This window comes from Protopterus annectens, chromosome 12.part0 (assembly GCF_019279795.1).
Source record: "Protopterus annectens isolate FY-2018-M chromosome 12.part0, PAN1.0, whole genome shotgun sequence".
Classification (NCBI taxonomy): domain Eukaryota; kingdom Metazoa; phylum Chordata; order Ceratodontiformes; family Protopteridae; genus Protopterus; species Protopterus annectens.
In genome coordinates this window covers 1,267,435,796-1,267,453,897 of record NC_056746.1, presented here as the reverse complement: position 1 = coordinate 1,267,453,897, position 18,102 = coordinate 1,267,435,796, and the positions used below count along the sequence as shown (strand labels likewise).

General features: G+C 36.2%; 1 protein-coding gene across 4 annotated transcripts in view; it reads right to left on the bottom strand.

Annotated features, from left to right (window-relative positions):
- SLC13A3 (solute carrier family 13 member 3) overlaps positions 1-18,102 on the bottom strand; it is a 709,014-nt gene that overhangs the window by 477,272 nt on the left and 213,640 nt on the right. For all 4 annotated transcript variants that reach the window (XM_044090300.1, XM_044090299.1, XM_044090298.1 and 1 more), the window contains exon 4: positions 15,628-15,694. In XM_044090300.1, coding sequence (XP_043946235.1) covers positions 15,628-15,694 — 67 coding nt within the window. The remainder of the gene's footprint in view (positions 1-15,627; positions 15,695-18,102) is intronic.

Below are 18,102 nucleotides of genomic sequence, written 5' to 3'. Positions count from 1 at the left end.
GTGTATGTCCATTCTCACTGCCAGCTCTGTCAATCATCCAGATGATACTCAGTCTTAAGTTACCTAGGCCATAGTCAAGGCTTCATTTCTGTAGATCAGTGATGGCTTCATCCCTGTACACCTGTGAGGCTGGTTTTAATACCAGATTTTTGTTGTCTGAGGTCTATTATGCTTTTATTTCAGTTCTGAATTGTTTTCTTCCATTAAGGATGCATTTTTGCATATTATTCTGAGCTAAAATGAATAAACCAGATATTTGTCCATCAATAAAAACATCCTTCAACACTACTGCCTCTACATAAGCCTGCAAACCAGCACCAAATACCTATTAATAGTAACTAAATGCAGTGACAGTTATGGAGACTGACTATACTCAAATTATGTCTTCAAGCTCTGGAATGGACTGCCACATCCCCAGAGACAATTAGACAAAATAACACAATTCAAAACTAACCTAAAATAACTGCTAACAGAAACATGGCTTGGCCCATGCATGCCGAGTAACTTAACTTAAGATGCTACACTTTTTGAATCGTTTATCCTTCACATAAAACGATACACTATCTTTCATCCTAACCATTATCTCTTTATTATTCTCCTGTGCCTTCTGCTATTTCTTATTTTACCTTTCGCTCACCCTCCTCTCTTCTAAGCCTATAACTAAAGCCTTTTCAGGCAATTTTTGTCTATTCCTCTAACTGTTAAACCTACTAACTTCACTACATCCTATCGGGACCTAATCTCTTATTACCTACACTAGAAAGTATATATTTTCAAGTACACTTCTCTCTAGAACTCTGTCATACCATGCCTGAGTTAGTGTCCAATCTGAAAAAAAAAAAAAAATATATATATATATATATATATATATATATATATATATATATATATTTATTTCACATATAAGCCTAATGACTGTAAATAGCATGAACCCTTATGACTGCATGTGTCATACCCTTATTAATATGTTATTATTGCTGAGACACGTCACTATGTAATGTCAATGCACTTTGTTAAAAATGTGCACTTATGTTTATTTGTATGTGACACTTTTCTCTCTCTTTCTAGTGAAAAGGGATTTTGTCAAACCCAATCAGCCTCCCCCAGTAAACAAAGGCAAATTAGTAAATATATAAAATGGGTAGAAATTCTTTCTGTTTGAACCTACTTACCTAAGCAAATCAAGCCAGTCACAAGAAGAAGAATACCACCAAAGCTGCCTGAAAATAGTGCCACCATCAAACTGCCCTTATGCACAAGGCTTCCATGCAATTCCTTGTTTCAGGAAAATAGCCGTGCATCTTATCACTTTCCTTGGGGTCGCATACTCTTCTACAACTTCCTTGACTTTTTCTTAAGTTATCAAATAATACTACAAATATTTTGAAATTGAATAACAATACATAAGTTAATGAACAAATTAAAACTTTAAAAGAAATAAAAGTATTTGATAATGATGAAATAGTAGCAGAGGTTTATAAAACATATGCACAAACTTTCTTTCTGGGTATACAAATTGAGGATATTACTTCACTTTCATTGAAAGATCCACTACACACAAGATATAGTTTCATCTTACAGACCAAATCCTTTAATCAATATTGATAACATATTTATGTCAATCTTAATTAGTAGACTAAAATGTATGCTACTATTCCTGATAGATGAAGATCATATAGGGTTTATAATCAGAAGATAAATGCAAGATAACATCAAGAAAATAATAAATTTCTGCAGTAATTATTAAATTCAACCAATCAATCATTCATTCATTGAAATAAAGGTATTGTGACGCTTTAGATTAGAAATATCTTTTTAAAGTATTTGAAGTATTTGGATTCACATTTTATAAGTGAAGTAATTTATATAGTAATGCCCTAGCATGTATTAAAATGAGAATTTTTTCCATGCAATCAGTACATATAAAAAACTCAGCAAATGCCGCCTTCTCACTTCTATTTGCAATATGAATAGAACTCTCAACAAACTGTATAGGACAAGATGAAAACATTGAAATCTTTAATATAAATCATAGCTATCAATCCAAAATGTTACTGTATAAAACTAAGTACTAAGTTGTCAGCATTAATAATAATCAATCTTTAGTCAGATTAGATAAATTATTAAAAGATTTTGAAGGAATGCCCAAGCTTAATTGCAATGAAAAAAATACAAAAATTAATAAATTAAAAACTTACATAAATCTATAACATAGATATAAATATAACTGGTATAAAGCTTAAAAGTTTTAGGCATTGTATTATCTAAAATATGAGTGGTGTCATGTATTAAATATTTTATTATTAAATGGAACAAATTATTCATTACATTTGAAAACAGACCAAATTTCATCAAAATGATCCTATTGCCAAAATACTGTGTATTCTTCAACTCACATATTTAATATCAGTAAAAATCACATAAAGAAATCAATATGATAATTACGAGGTTTCTTCGGCATCCAAACAAACCTCATATAGGCTTTAATCATCATATCGAAAATGAAGAGCTAGGATTTTCAGAGTTTGGCAATAACATTGTCCTTGGTGGGCAGAATTCCATAAATGAATATGTAATAAGAAATTTAACATATTTGATCAGTCCTTAAATATAACTGACAATAAAATGCTAATTGTATTAAATAATTATTTATAATTTTAAATCCCAACCTCTACAAACTTAAACCATATAAGCACACTAACCAAATAGTTTACAATTATATATAAATATTGAGCTCTTAAAATGGATTTTCACTTATCTTCAATTTTCTTCACATCAGGTCTAACCATAGGGGTTTCTAAAGAAGTGCAAATGGAAAACTCTTCAGCACATACTCTTTCTATAGTGGCAATATTCTTTAATTTCTTGGTTTTAAACTATATTTTATAAGTCACAGGAAACACAGTAACAATTAAGTTTGTAATATTTTGTAAGCAATTTACAATATCCCAGCAAGCACTCAAGTTACACACATACACAGTCAACATCATTTTGTTCACCCAGCTGAGAGCATTAATATGAGGCTAAACAGTTCTGTCTCTGTTACTTGGCTGCCAAGATATTTAAAAACATTGCATTTATGACATTGTAAATAAATTTTAAATGTAGAAGTCAAATATCAATATTTTTTATTTGCCGTTGTGTAAGCTTTAGAAATATTTTAATACTTTGCATGTAGCATAGCTTTGGAATTATTTAATGTAAATATGAACAAGCAATATTTAATGCCTAGAGGTATCAATAGAATGTAACTGCAGAAACACAACTGTACATGAGCAAAGCTGCATCATTCCAACTAATTTTTAGTTTAAGGCTGTGAGGAAAAATATACAGCATTGCAAAACAAATGCAGAGAAGCAATATGTAGTATTTTCTTCTTGAAAACAAATTACCCAGCTTTCACAAATGCTGTCAGAACTGCTACCACACAAGCATCTGAAAATAAATTTAAGTGATTCAAAAACTATTTTGGGAATGGAATATACAGCAGAAACACAAATGTGCATGAGAAAAGCTGTATCATTCAAACTAATTTTTAGTTTACGGCTGTGAGGAAAAACATACAAGATTGCAAAACAAATGCAGAGAAGCAATATGTAATATTTTCTTCTTGAAAACAAATTACCCAGCTTTCACAAATGATGTCAGAACTGCTACCACACAAGCACTTGAAAATAATTTTAAGTGATTGAAAAAATATTTTGGGAATGGAATACATAGAATTTTGCTCCTAACAAAGCCAGTTACACTGCTTTCAGAGGCACCATCAAAAGTAAGAACAAACCACTGATTCTATGTAAACCAAGCCAAGACATTCTAGCATTGTAGTTTATGATCATGTGGAAACATGCAGCATTTTCATCTTGATTAAAAACACACAGTGCTTTCACAAATGTTGTCAAAAGTGCTAACAAAGAAAGTAATTCCACATCATTCAAACAACAAAGATTATCACATGAAAGCAGCATACAGTATCTTGGTTATGAAAAAATAAACTATATTGCTTTCACAAGCACTGTCATAAAAGCTTGCAAACACATTGATTTTGTCCATAGTAAGATGAAACATTCTTGTTTAACACTTCTTGATCATGAAGAAACATATAACATGTTATCCTTGATAAAATAAATATAACGTGTTCATGAGCAGACTCAGAAATTCTAGTAAACAACTGACATACACTACAGCGTTGGAGATCATATACAATTTTAACCCTTTCTTTGCTGCAGTTTCACAATCATCATGCAAAGCTGCTTTTCTGGTTCTTAAATATGTGATTCTTTAGTTACTTCAGAGTGGAACTAGTTTTATTAAGTACAATAAACTTCTACTTCTATTTACTATATGCTGAATAAATATCCAATTATTTTGTGAGTCTGCATCATCTTATCCCTTCCTTCTTGAACATGAATTAGTGGGGGCAAGTGATTTGTAGTGGGTTAGTGATTTCAACACAAAGTGACACAGAAAGCAGTGCAGTCAGTCATTATAGCTTCCAGTCAGATAATACATCAACAAATACATACAGTTATATTTGACTGCAAAGTCACAAAAGCAAAAAGAAATAGGATAAAATTCCTGGTAAAGTGTATAGTGCTTGGTATACAATGCAATAATAAAGATGCTGTCACAGTAATAGTTGTATAGGATGATCACATGTATGAAGAAAAATGTGAAGCAACCTGCCTCAAACTACATAAATCCCATATTCTCTACCATCTATTTGTCCCACAAACCGCATCATCAGAAAGTAGGGTCAAGTGACAAAATCAGGAAGCAATTGGACAGCTGCTCAGCATAGACTAATAAAATGCAAGCATATCATACTTAAAGATAGTTCCACAGAAGTAACCTATATAAAGACTACATATTTTACAATCAGACAGCCCAACTTACATGATGATAGCAATACAGCAAAATGAAATGGTAAAAAGAAATCCACTGCACATGAACTTTCAAATTGTACACTCAAATAAAAATACCACCATCACAATCCCTGTAAGATGCAGTGACAAAGAAATGAATCTGATTTTGCATAACTAAAAAACAACAGTGATCACAAGGAAGCAACCCACAACATTTTCATAAGTTAATAGGTGGTATACCTGCATTAGGGTCTATAAATAAGCAATTAATTGCCCTGAGTCAAAATCAATTCATGGCAAATCTATGGGAAGACCGTATAGGGTTTTCATGTTATATTATTGAAGAAGATTGCCAGGCCTTTCTTCTGCGTAGATACTGCTAGCGTCAATGAAGACGTAATCTCCAGATTAAATGAAAAAGTTAAGTAGGCATCCCTGTATCTAAGGAATTCTTAAAAGCTACAGTTGTCTCACTTTGCCTGATAAACAATGGTGTCTTATTCCACAAACAGACCAAGGACTGTGTCAAAAAATTTGTTCTTAGTCCTGTTCTAAACCTATTATTTCTAAATGTGTGCCCACCAACTTTAGAGATGTATTTAGTTTGTAAATTTTCAATAGCATTAATACTCTAAATTCCTCATCATGGTAAGCTTTACAAGCTAAATACAATTTGCCCCAAAGCTGCCTATAACTTATTTAATAAAGATAGGACATCTCAACGCTAGCATTATAAGAAATCTTCTAGAAGGGCAGAATTATGTTTTTTTTTTTTTTGGAATTCCCTCTGTATACTCTTCTGGGTAAACAAATCAAATTAATCTTAAATATAAAATAATGAATTATACTCAATTACCAGTCAGATATATGCAATAAATAACTTTATGATGGTGATATGGTCATGTGAGGTGAAGTTCTTGAATACATGTCACAGAACTTTCACAATGTTACATTTTGCAGTCTGTGTCTGTTCACTAAATCTTAATTTTTTTTATTAACCATTATTCCCAGATCTTCATGTTCTTTTTAATTTCTCCAAATCTTTTGGGTTTCTAATACCATGATGGGAATGGACCCCATTCCTAAGTCAAAGTATGATTAAAGTTCATGAAATTAGTATTGTTTCAGTCTTTGATGTTAGCCAGAAGTGCGCTTTGCAGCACTCACAATGTGCCCAGTAATGACTCCTTCTGAAATTCGTAGGGGGTTACATGTATTGGTAACATATCTAAATATGATTGTAAATTCTTTTTTATAAGACTTGCTGCTCCTACTACTATTGAACTGTCTGGGTATCTTTCTTCCACATGACTCTCATTTCTGCCTGCAGATCCTGGACTTGTGTCTCCCTGTACACAACACACTGTAGTCACTGGGTGTGGCGATTTCAATCAATGCTACTTTTGTCTTCTTTTCATGGATCACTATATCCAGTTTTCTAGCATCTATCTTTTGAACTGTTGGTAATGGGTGGTCCCAAGTAATATGAACTTCATCATTTTCCATGATGCTTTGTGACTCATGTTCCAGTGTTTTTTAGCCACTTCAATACCATAATGTTTGTACAATCCCCAGTGCAACAGTCTTGCCACATTATTATGCCTTCCAGTATACAGTCCTTCTGTCATTAATATGTCACAACCAGCAATGAGGTGTGTGGCTGTTTCCAATTCAGTTTTACAAAACCTAAATTTGTCTGTTTCTCCCACATGTTCAATGGACTTTGCAAACCAGCATGTATGTAGCCCACTATCTTGGGCCACCAATATTAACCTTTCATCTCTTGGTTTGAATTCACCCCTCCTTAACCATTCCTGTGTTCATTCTTGATCAACATGAGGATCTTCCAGAAGGTTTCTATACTTGCAACTATATTTATGCATTTTCCACATTTTTTGCCTTCTCATCTGGTCCTTCACCTTATATTATTTCTTTTGTTTTTTTGGCACATTCAGTTACTGTCTGATTTTTATCTACTTCTGGTTTGATTTCCATTCCTGCTTGATGCCGATATGCTTCTGCTAGATTAAGCAGATAAGTCATCTTACATTTATTCTCCTCATGTTTCAAAACTTTCAGTATGTTTGGGTCTTGTGAGGTCAGCAGATGCGTGGAAGTCCCACGATTGCAAATCTATACAGGTAATCAATTTCAAGGAGGCCTATCCCTCCTTCGGAACAGGGAATATTTAATCTTGGCATACACTGATTTTTATAAATCATTTGATGAGCATGAAGCATCCTTCTTGTTTTCCTATCTAATCTATCCAACATGTTTTGGGGCCAGTCAATCACTCCAAAACTGTAAGTTAGGACAGGAAGAGCAAATTGGTTTATAGCTTGGATTTTGTTCCTAGATATTAACGCTGTTTTCAGGATTAATTTAAGACTTCTAAGGTATTCCTTACTAAGTTTTATTTGCATTTGTTCATGTTTTATTGTTGATTCTTCATCAGTTCCCAAATATTTATACACTCCCTCTTGCTCAAGTTCTTTTATATCACATTGTTGTCCCAAACTGATGTTTTCTGGTGCTGCAGATTTCCTGTTTTAAAGGTTGCTTTTGCACATTTATCAAGACCAAATGACATTCTTATATCATCTGAAAAAGTTTTGACAACCTGCAGTTGTGCTTTCAGTTCCTCATCTGATGAGCTATATGGTTTAAATCATCAACAAAGAGAAGATGAGAAGTCTTTACACTTTGTTGCTTCCTAGGAGCCAAATTATAGCCATGGCCTAAGCTGCTAAGTAAACAGCTTAATGGTTTAATGGCAAGACAGAATAGCAACGGTGACAGAGAGTCACCCTGGAATATCCCCCTTTGAATTTTTATCCCTGTGATATTAATATGTCCTTTATCATGGCTTAATTGCAAAGTGGTCTGCCACTGTTTCATGGTCACTGTAATGTAGTTGATTAGTGTAGGGTGTATCTTATACATTTTTAAGCACTCTTTTATCCATCAATGTGGGATACTATCAAATGCTTTTTTGTAGTCAATACATGCCATACTTAGATTCTTCCCCTTTTTACAGTTCTCCACTATGACTTGTATTTAACAACAAATGATCTTTTGTTCCATATGACTTTCTTTTATTGCCCTTTGGTTCTACTGTCATAACTGAGTTTTCTTCTAAATTACTATAAACTCTGTCAGCATCAATTCCTGTGTATAGTTATATGTCGTCAGAAGGCCAGTTACTAGTCTATAATTTGTAGGGTAGCTTGCAGGTTTACTCTTAAGTAGGAGCATTGTTTTTCCTGTTATTAGCCAGGTTGGTGTCTGTTCAGGGTGCACATATAGTTTTTTACGCTTGGCTAACTCTTCCTGCAAAGATGTTAATACTTTTAACCAAAAGTTAGGTACTGCATCTGGGCCTTGGGCTTTTCAATTAGAAGCTTTTATTAACTTTGTTTCACTCTCTCTGGCTGTTACTTTATCCCATTTCATATCCTTTACCTTTAAACTTTTTATTCTTTCTTTTACTTCTATCCATTTCTCATCTTTGTTATATTCCACAGGATCTTCAAAGATGCTTCTCCAAAATGTATCTATTTCTTCTGTTTTTGGCGGTCTTTCAATTCCTTTTACCTTGTTTCCCAGTTCTCTATAAAACTTTTTTGGGTCATCAATAAATAGCTTATTTTGTACTTTTCCTTTAAATTTATCTGCATATCTTCTAAGTTTTTACCCCTGTGCTGAAATTTTTAGTTTATTTGTAATAGTGCATGCTAGATCCAGGTCTGTTCTAATACTGCACATTGCTTTAATCACATTTATCTTCCTTAGTATTTTGTTGATCTATTCTCTCTTCTATAGTCTTCTAACAGTGACACTTCTTGTCTTATTTGCTTTATAGTTTTCTCTGTTCGATACTTCCATGATGGTATTCGATTTCTCCCCTTCCTTTCCCTCACTACCCTGTGTTCTTGTGGTAGAACTTTATAAGTTATTAATTTAGCTGCACAGTAATATGTCCCGTTTACCTCTGTTATATTGCATGGATCTCTATAGACAATCCTAATTGCTGTGTTCATTTGTTTTATCAAACTTATGACTTTTTGGGTTTTATTGACCTTCTGCAGTCTATTTCTTTCATTGATCTTAATGTATCTATGTCTGTTAAATCAAGCAACTTTTCTCTTAACTCATTTTCTTCCAAACTGAGGGTACATCCCTTGTTTTCCATTTCCTGTGGGCATTTTCTAGAAAGTTCTATAGCATCTTCTTGTGGCACATTCTCTTCAATTTCATCTTGTGCCATTCGTTGCTCTGTCATATGGGAACTCACTGGCCTATCACTCCTCAACATTGATTGCATTAGAGTTTCCACAGTTTCCGGTTCCTTCCTTTGCTGTCTAGCTTCAAGTGAACGTTTATACTGGTTTCGTGTGGAAGGCTTCAAATATCTTCATATGGCACCTGACCAAATGCTTCCTGTTCCACTGTTTTCCCCTTAATTTTGATATATTTTGCTCTATCCTGTTGTGGTGCTTTCTGAATTAAATTCACTGCACTGAAACCTGCACTTCGCATGTACTCCATAACCTTAGTTTCTATTTCTTTAACTTCACCATTACTAATCTCCTTTTCTGATTTTCCTCTTTGTCTTCTTATTTTTTGTATTGCAAAGTTTTCCATTTCCAGATTCTTTTGCCTGTATTTCTCTTCAAATATCTTTGGTGCTGCTATTTTTGTACTGGTTAGTTTTGCTTTCTCCATTGCATAAATATAACACCATATTAAATCTCTTTTTCTTTCCCAAGTCCATATTCCTTCTTCAGTTGTCTCCTGATCTTCCTGCTTCTCTTTACTTTGGGTGCTTACTTTGAAGAGAAATACATACTGTGATGTAACCTGTATTAGACCTTCTACACAAAATCCTTCACTTCACAGGTACTCCATAACTTCAAATTCTACTTTTTTTTTAAACTTCTACTTTACTAATCTTCTTTTATGCATTTCCGCTTTGTGATATTATTCTTTCAGTATATTATATTTATGTTACCATAGATAGACCAGACCAAGATAAGGCTTTTTCAAAAAACATGACACATTTATCAATATTGATCTGTAAGCCGTAATCTTTCAACAAAGTATATTCCACACACAAATACTCATTAAATATGTCATTGTCCATTGGCTAGATATTACATCTCCATTTTTAATGTAATCTGCATACTTAGTGAGCAAGAATGACTTAGATACAGGGAAAAAAATGAAAAAGAACTATGTTGAACATCACTGGTCCCAAGGTTGAACTCTATGAGACACCAGTGCGAACCCTTTCCCAATTAGAGTAGTATTTATTCATTTTAACACTCCTATGTCTATTACACAACCAAATTGTATCACATAAGGGATTACTTGAGTTGTACCAAGGAATTCATAATTTCATGGTGTTGGATACAGTCAAATGCCTTTGACAATTTAAAATAAGCAACCACAACACCAATACCAGGATCCTTAGCCTTACTAACAAGATTATAAAAGTCCACCGAGTAAAAGTAGACCTGCTTTTGACAAATATGGTAAAACATATAATTTAAGGTCACCGTTAGACCATCTTTCTCAATAATAACAAAGTGACACTTTTCAAAGCATTTACTTATTAAGTACATCTAACTGATGTGCCTATAGTTATTAATTATATCTGTGAAAGCCCTCAGCACCACATTGGCAGTTTCCAGTTTTTGGGACCTAGCCAGTATGTAACTAAAAACTGGACAATGTTTACAGCTACTTGTTTTGAGAGCTCATTCAAAAAACAGCCTGGAATATTAAAACATTCAATTATACTGCTTTCCTGTGGTCAGATGTGATAGCAAATAGCTAAACTGATTTTAACCAGGTTGAAATGGTCTGCAGTTTATGATCAAGAAGAAGCAACTAAAAGCAAGTTGCATTTGATAAAATGACATTAAGTTCACAGTGTCTGAACTGCTAGTAAACAATTGTCACAGACTTAAGGTTTAACTCAGACTATCTACTCACAGTCAGCTAATTAGATGTTGCACTCCTGATAGCTGGCAGGCTGCACAGCAATTACCTAGAGCTGAGAGTAAATAGAAAATTAAATGGGAGAAAACATTTTCAGTTGAACAGGAAAACCAGCATTATGCATTTTTGTTCAAATAAAGTAATTTTCTCAAGTTTAATAATTGTGACAGATAATACTGCAAACTCAATTACTTACGATTAAGTTGTCAGAAAAAAAGCGTTGAAGTGGTATGCCTTTCAAGTGCTATCAGCTTGAATGAGACGAGGCAGCACATGGAAGCAGCACTACAGCTGTGATTAACACAAAAGCATATGATGGCAGTGACAATGAGTTAAGCAATATACCATCAATTGTATTCATACGGTTACAGGCATGCAGTCACAGTCGATGATGGTCTGCTTTGACAGCACTGATGACAAGTAATCACTGTCATTCTCATAGCCTCAGACCTGCATCACAGCATAAATACCTCTCTACCTCTTAGCATAAGAAATCTGGACAAAGTCTAAAATAATGGAGGGGGGGAAATTTTAAATATTGCTCTTATAAACTTAGAAAATTGGAAAGTTGCCAGAATAACAGGATTTGTGTTAGCATGTTAGGGTTGGGAGGGTGGCCTAATGGTTAAGGTGTTTGCCTTACAAACACAAGGTGCGAACCATGTATTTTCAGAAGGATATGAAGTCTGAAACTCAAAGTATGTCATTATTTAGTAACATCAGTCCTCAGCGATTTGCCAGAAAAAAAAAATTATAAGGAAAAGGACAAAAAATATAAAGCAAAATCTGGACATTTTGAAAAACTTTGGACAACTGAGAGGCATGGAGAGATAAATCCCTGACTATGACCCAGGTGACCAAGGACAAATTAGTATTTTGGGTGAATGATGAAGCTGACAGGAAGGATAGGAATACCCATGGTGGGGGGGAGTGAATAGGGCGAAGTCAGACATATACTGCATAAATCCCTTAGAGGAGGATCTGGAATACAAACATGCTGCCTGGAGGTAGATGTTAAGCTCATGGAGCAACCAGTGAATGGAAACTTTCCAGGTGGGTGAGCAGGAGTCTGCACTCACATGGGGAAGGTGTTGTGAGTCTCACTGGTGATGTGAATCACATGTCTCACCACCCAGGGATGGGGTTAGACTATTAGAAATACTCTCAACAATGGAATGCAGGAGAAGGTACATAGCACCCTCAGAGTTACCTGAATGATAGTCTACTCATGACAACTATGGCTGGATGGAGGCTTGATGGTTTTCAGTCTTAGAGGCAATAAAATGACATTGAAAAAAAATGCATGGCAGCTATTCAGTGCCACACCAGCACGCAAACTTGTACATATGCAAGTCAACATAAAAATGTTGGTATGCTTAGCTGTGTACATGACATATTCTATGTAGTTGATATGACTAGCTTTGTGGAAATGACAAGATACACTGTTATCCCTCAAGAGGTATGAGACTTGACCAGATTTCAAAATATCTGGGAAGCCTCAATCATACTACCTCAATTGTTAGAGTGAGGCACACCTCCTTCAGGAATTCTATATGCCAGCAGAGGTATCCCTACTCAACACACACAGCTGTGCTCACAAATGCTACCCCAAAGGGCGTTAACTTGCTGGACAGAGTTAATGGGATTCTATAACTTTTCATGTTAATGAACTGCAGTCGGTATATACAGAAGTTCCCAGCAGTTGGCAAATGTATGGCATAGCTGCTCCATGCAAGTCAGTGACAGCAGCAATATACAAGTAGCACTGGAAAACCTTTCTTGTGGTGAATGTATGTTATATCCCACATGAGGAAGGTGTTTGTGGATATAAGCTGAGTAAGTAGAAACTGTGTATCTATAAGTGGAATCTAGTAAGGGGGCATAATACAAATTACTGTCCTAGAGATGATGTAATACATGCAGTTACATACTGCTATGCACTGCAGGCTTTTAAGGGTGTTGACCAATAAGGAACAGATGCTGTCTGATACAGGGACCTGGAATATGAGTAGACTGGCACAACCTGCGATGCCTGATGTAATGCACTGAACAGGAAGAGGGGGTCACATGATACACATTAGTACTACTAGCTAGGAGCGTCAGTACATGGACACAAGTTCCAAATGACTCGACAGGGACAACATGGAAGGAGTATCAACATTCTGTCAGGCATTTTTCCATTGTACGTTTGCTGGTCATAGAGGTATTATTGTCCAGTAGTGGGCATATTACCATGAACATACAAAGGATATGAATGCATGTACCATGACTTGCTGTCTGTGTCTCCATTGCCTAGAACTCATGCAGCTACACTGGTTTGAGAACATGCTCTAGTAAGTCAGCAGGTGTTTTCCACCCAGAGCAGAGATGTGCTCCCCACCCTGTTACAAGACTATAGTGTGTAATTTAGAAACCCAAAATCCAACATATTGTATACCAGAATCTTCCCACACAGAATTAATGATGGCAGAATCCCTGTTGCCTATTACAAGCAGTTTTGTTAACAACCATGCTGTAACTGACATCCAGCATTAGTTTATACTTATCCCAAACTTCAGGGAAGTTACAGCTGCTACTATTACTAAATCAGATGCGAGGATTATACTATCCTTGAGAGGATTATACTATCCTTGAGAGGATTGTACCATCCTTGAGAGGATTGTACTACCCTTGAGAGGATTATACTACCCCTGAGAGGATTATACTACCCCTGAGAGGGATTATACTACCCCTGAGAGGGATTATACTACCCCTGAGAGGGATTATACTACCCCTGAGAGGGATTATACTACCCCTGAGAGGGATTATACTACCCCTGAGAGGATTATACTACCCCTGAGAGGATTGTACTACCCCTGAGAGGATTGTACTACTCCTGACAGGATTGTACTATCCCTGAGATGTCTGCAATTTATTTATTTACATTTGTTGACCAGGAGTGTCTGATTGGACATAGGTCCATTTTCAGCGGAGGCCCAGGGAGAAAAGCTCCACAGTTAAAATAAACAGACAGTAGTTACATTGGATTACATAGCGACTAACAATTTAACATAGCAGTTACTTACAACATATTTACAGATGAAGAACATAGTACATCAGTAGACAACTAGAATCTTTATCTGTGAAGTACACAACAGACATTAACAAATGTTACAATAAGAAGTTCCCACTGTATAAAAAGTACTAAGCTTATAAGCATCTTAGCTTGCTATAATCAAGGTAGTTAGTGGAGTGGAAAGAAAGGTAGTGGTTGGATGGGTGGATGATATTAGAGTGGGTGTTGCAATGGCATAGCCAGCATGTGCTTTTAGTAAAGTTTTGAAGTGGGTGCATGATGGTATGGTGGTAAGTGTGGGTGGGAGGGAGTTCCATAATTTGGCTATGGTGCAAGAGAATAGTTATTGGCTTTAGTGATCTGCAAGTGATTTTTGTTGCTGGATCTTGGTGGTCTGGTGGTGCGATAGGGTTGGAGTAGATTCTGGAGGGATGGGACATTTAGTGAATGGTTTACTAGTTTGTGGGTGAGTGAGAGTTGATACCACTGAAGGAGGTGAGGGAGTTCAAGCCAGCCCAGTTCAGCAAGTGAGAGACAGTGGTGACTACAGTAGGATGCCCCTGTGGCGAATTTGACGATTTTGTTGTAATAGGTCTCTAGCTTGTTTAGATCGCATTGCCTTAGGTTGGTATATATTGGAGAGGCATAAAGTAGGGTGGAGATAAGGTGGGAATTTGCTTTTGAAATCTTTGCTGCTTTGGTGAGAAGTGGCTTAATTCTGTGTAGTGCTCCTAGTTTTTTGTGGACTTTTTATGGTCATGGATATGTGAATGTCAAATTTTAGTTTATTGTCTATTTCCACTTCTAGTAATTTGGTGTGTACAGTTGGGTATATAGTGGTGTTGTCTTTTGCTGTGATGTTAAAGTGAGAGTTGTTTTGAGTATGTTTGGTGGGTTGGAAGATGAGTAGTTTAGTTTTGATTGGGTTGAGTATTAATTGGGCATCGGATAACCAAGTTTCTACAAAGGAAAAGGCTTCCTGTGTGACTTTTTGCAGTTTGCGTAGGGACTGGGCTGAGAAGATGATGGTTGAGTCATCTGCGTATTGTATGAGTGTGCCATGTTTGGTGGCAGAGGCTAGATTATTGGTGAAAACAGAGAAGAGTAGGGGTCCAAGGATGGATCCTTGGGGAACCCCTATGGGGACAGGTAGTTGGGGAGATATGTCATTCTGCCATACAATGGATTGTTGGCAATTCCTCATTTCCATAATATGCATTGAGGGTTTACAGACGTTCTCTCTTGGAATCACCAATGTTTAGGCAAGTCACAAATGCTCAGTATAATGCAGTCAGTATACCAAGTATAAACTGCTTTGGAATCTGACTTACTTCTATTGTATTTTCATCTATTTAACTTCTGTCCCCAAGCTGTATCAGTAGTTAGTTTCAACTTCCACAGCAAAGTGCACAAACACTTGTTTTAGCCATTCAGCTTATGAATGCATATACACAATGCATATATTAATAAAGTGTAAAACTGTGAAATGTATTTTCTTAAAATTAAAATTCCTGCAAAAAAATAGAATGTGTAGTTCTGTTTCATACAGTAAATAAGGCAAAACGTGTATACCAATTACAATTGGGCATCTATGAAATATATTCTTCTGCTGCAATACGAGAGACAAAAGAATTTCATCCTTAAACAATAAGAGTAAAAATTAGACTTTAGATTTAATGGAAACAAGGAAAGGAATGCTCTTACGTTTCCTCCAGGGACAGCTGCTGAATTTCACTGGACACCGAGCAAATCTTGTTCTGATTAGGTTCATCTAGAAATGTCAAGGTATTAACATACAGGTTTCACTCTATGTCAAATTATATCACAGCTGCTAAAATAGTTTCATATTACAATTTGTTCATACAGTGTAAAAGAGAGAATCCCTCCAGACACAGTCATCCTTGGAAATAATGGGGAAAAGGGTATTAAAACAAGTCAAGTTGCAGAAAGATCACCCATCACACTAATTAAGTACAATGTTTCCTTTTGTATGTACATCACCTGCAATAATTGGTTTCTCAACAAGAAATTACAGGTTACATAAAACAAGTCTTACATAGAAAGACTGAAATCCCTGACACTGTATTTTGTCTCCTTCAGATTGCTGAGGGCTGACATGTGCCTGGCTTACAGGGCAGTCTCTGACCTGGCTGTGATGGAAATGTACATATTCCTAAGTCACACTGCACGAGGGTCTCTCGCTCCATGGATCTTAACCTAGCCTCTGAAATGATAAGGTCATACTGGAGAGATAGTTACATCTCCCAGTGACTGCCACTTCTCTGGAACAAGCTTCCAATTCACAAGAAACAGAGCACCTCCATGAAACCTATATCAATGGATGGGTGACCACAAATTCACTCCTGGTGGCGTCCATGTCTCTCCTGGACAGAGGAAGTTGATATTAACTACCATAGACCCTTACCTTGGTGAAAATCATTCACCTAACCACTGACAATTGGGACAACTCGGGATAAATATGGCTATGCTTGTAAGGGCTCTAGGGTTTTTAGCCTAGTAACCTTCTATGAACACATGAACCTATGACTAACATTACAAAAATCCTCAACAATGCAAAACATAGACATGACATTCAGAAAGAATGTGGACCAGGAAAGTGGGGCTTCTAACCAGTAGGAGTGGTACATTTCAGTTCAAGCTGCTCTGCACTGAACTTACCTGTGGCAGAGGCATCTGCATTGGCTGGAACATCTGAGCAATTACACAGCTAACAGATTCTAAACATTTTATTATCAGTCACTTGACCCAAAGCAGGAAACATGAACTTAAGTGCACCATGCTTACTGTGCAGTTCTGGCCTCTCTTTATTGATGCTATTACTGTTGCAATGCATTCTGATTCTATTTCTCATTATTTCTCTTTATTTTATCTTGCTCGCTTCCATTTAGTCAATGATTTAACTGTGTACTTTAGTACTGCTGTTTTCTAGCACAGAAGTCTCTTGTTCAGTTCTTGGTTTGACTGCCCTCTGCGCAGAGTCTGCACATTAACGCTGTGCCCCCATGGGTCTTCAATGGTTGATATGGCTTCTCTCCACATTGCAAACACAGATGTTTCAGCAGGGTAACAGATCAGTCCTAGTCTACGTTGTAGCAAGTCTGGAGCCTCAGCAATAAAGGGAGTCACTGAGAGATGAAAACAAAGAATTGGTATCCACCGGCTGCTACTGGAGAAGGAAACCTTTAGCTACCAGATGTTTCATTCCTCTCATGCCCCTGGGGTGCTTCTTGTCTTAGTGTTCCATCAGTTTGATAAGAACTCAGTTTCTGTTCCAGTAAAATTTCCTTTATTAGCAGATTTGGCATATGAGCACTGCTTAGAAGACTGAGTACAAGTTGTTTCTTTTGGGTTTTTATTGCAGATTTTGTAGGTGAGCTCAAGGTAGGCACCTCCCATTACATCATAGGGATGTATTGGGGGAGGATTAAGCTTTACTGAATTGCCCCTGATGTCATGGTGGGCCTGACCTTGTATGCTTGCAGGTGGGATTCCAAAGAAAATTGCTGTGCTTTTGAAACAGTTTAATAAAATAAAACTATAACAATACATTTTAATATGTTTTCAGGAAAATCATTAAAAACCATTAAAACTTATTCTTCTTCTTACAATAGGCATCTAGTATCACTGTATGCAAAGAAAAAAAAACAGATGTAATAAAACTCAGGTATAATGAGCAATTCAAGTATTACAAAACTTTACAAGGAATCCACATTAATCTTGTTTGAATCAACCTTGCTCAAAACAATCTAGAAATTTATTTAATAAAGCTAGTTTGTTAAAACACAGGAGGCTGGTGATCTAAGTGCTGTGGCACTTTGGTATAAACTTCATAGGATAATAGGATCACAGGAGGTTACTAGACTAATGGCCCTGGGGCCCTTACAAGCCTAGCCAAGAGTTTCTCACCAAAAAAAAAAACAAAGTCAGCACTTGTCACCCCTGTCAATGAGGGACACAGGTTGAACCCCTGGGACAAATTTGTGGTTTTCCATCCACTCATCAAGGTCACACTTGAAGAGGATCATTGAGGTACTCTGCTTGACATGCATGGGAAGTCTATTCCAGAGAGAGGGCAGCCTCTGGGAGACAAACCTGTCTCTCTGGCAGATTTTGTTGATGTCACATATTAGATTCAGGCTTTTTGAGAAGGTAATGCAT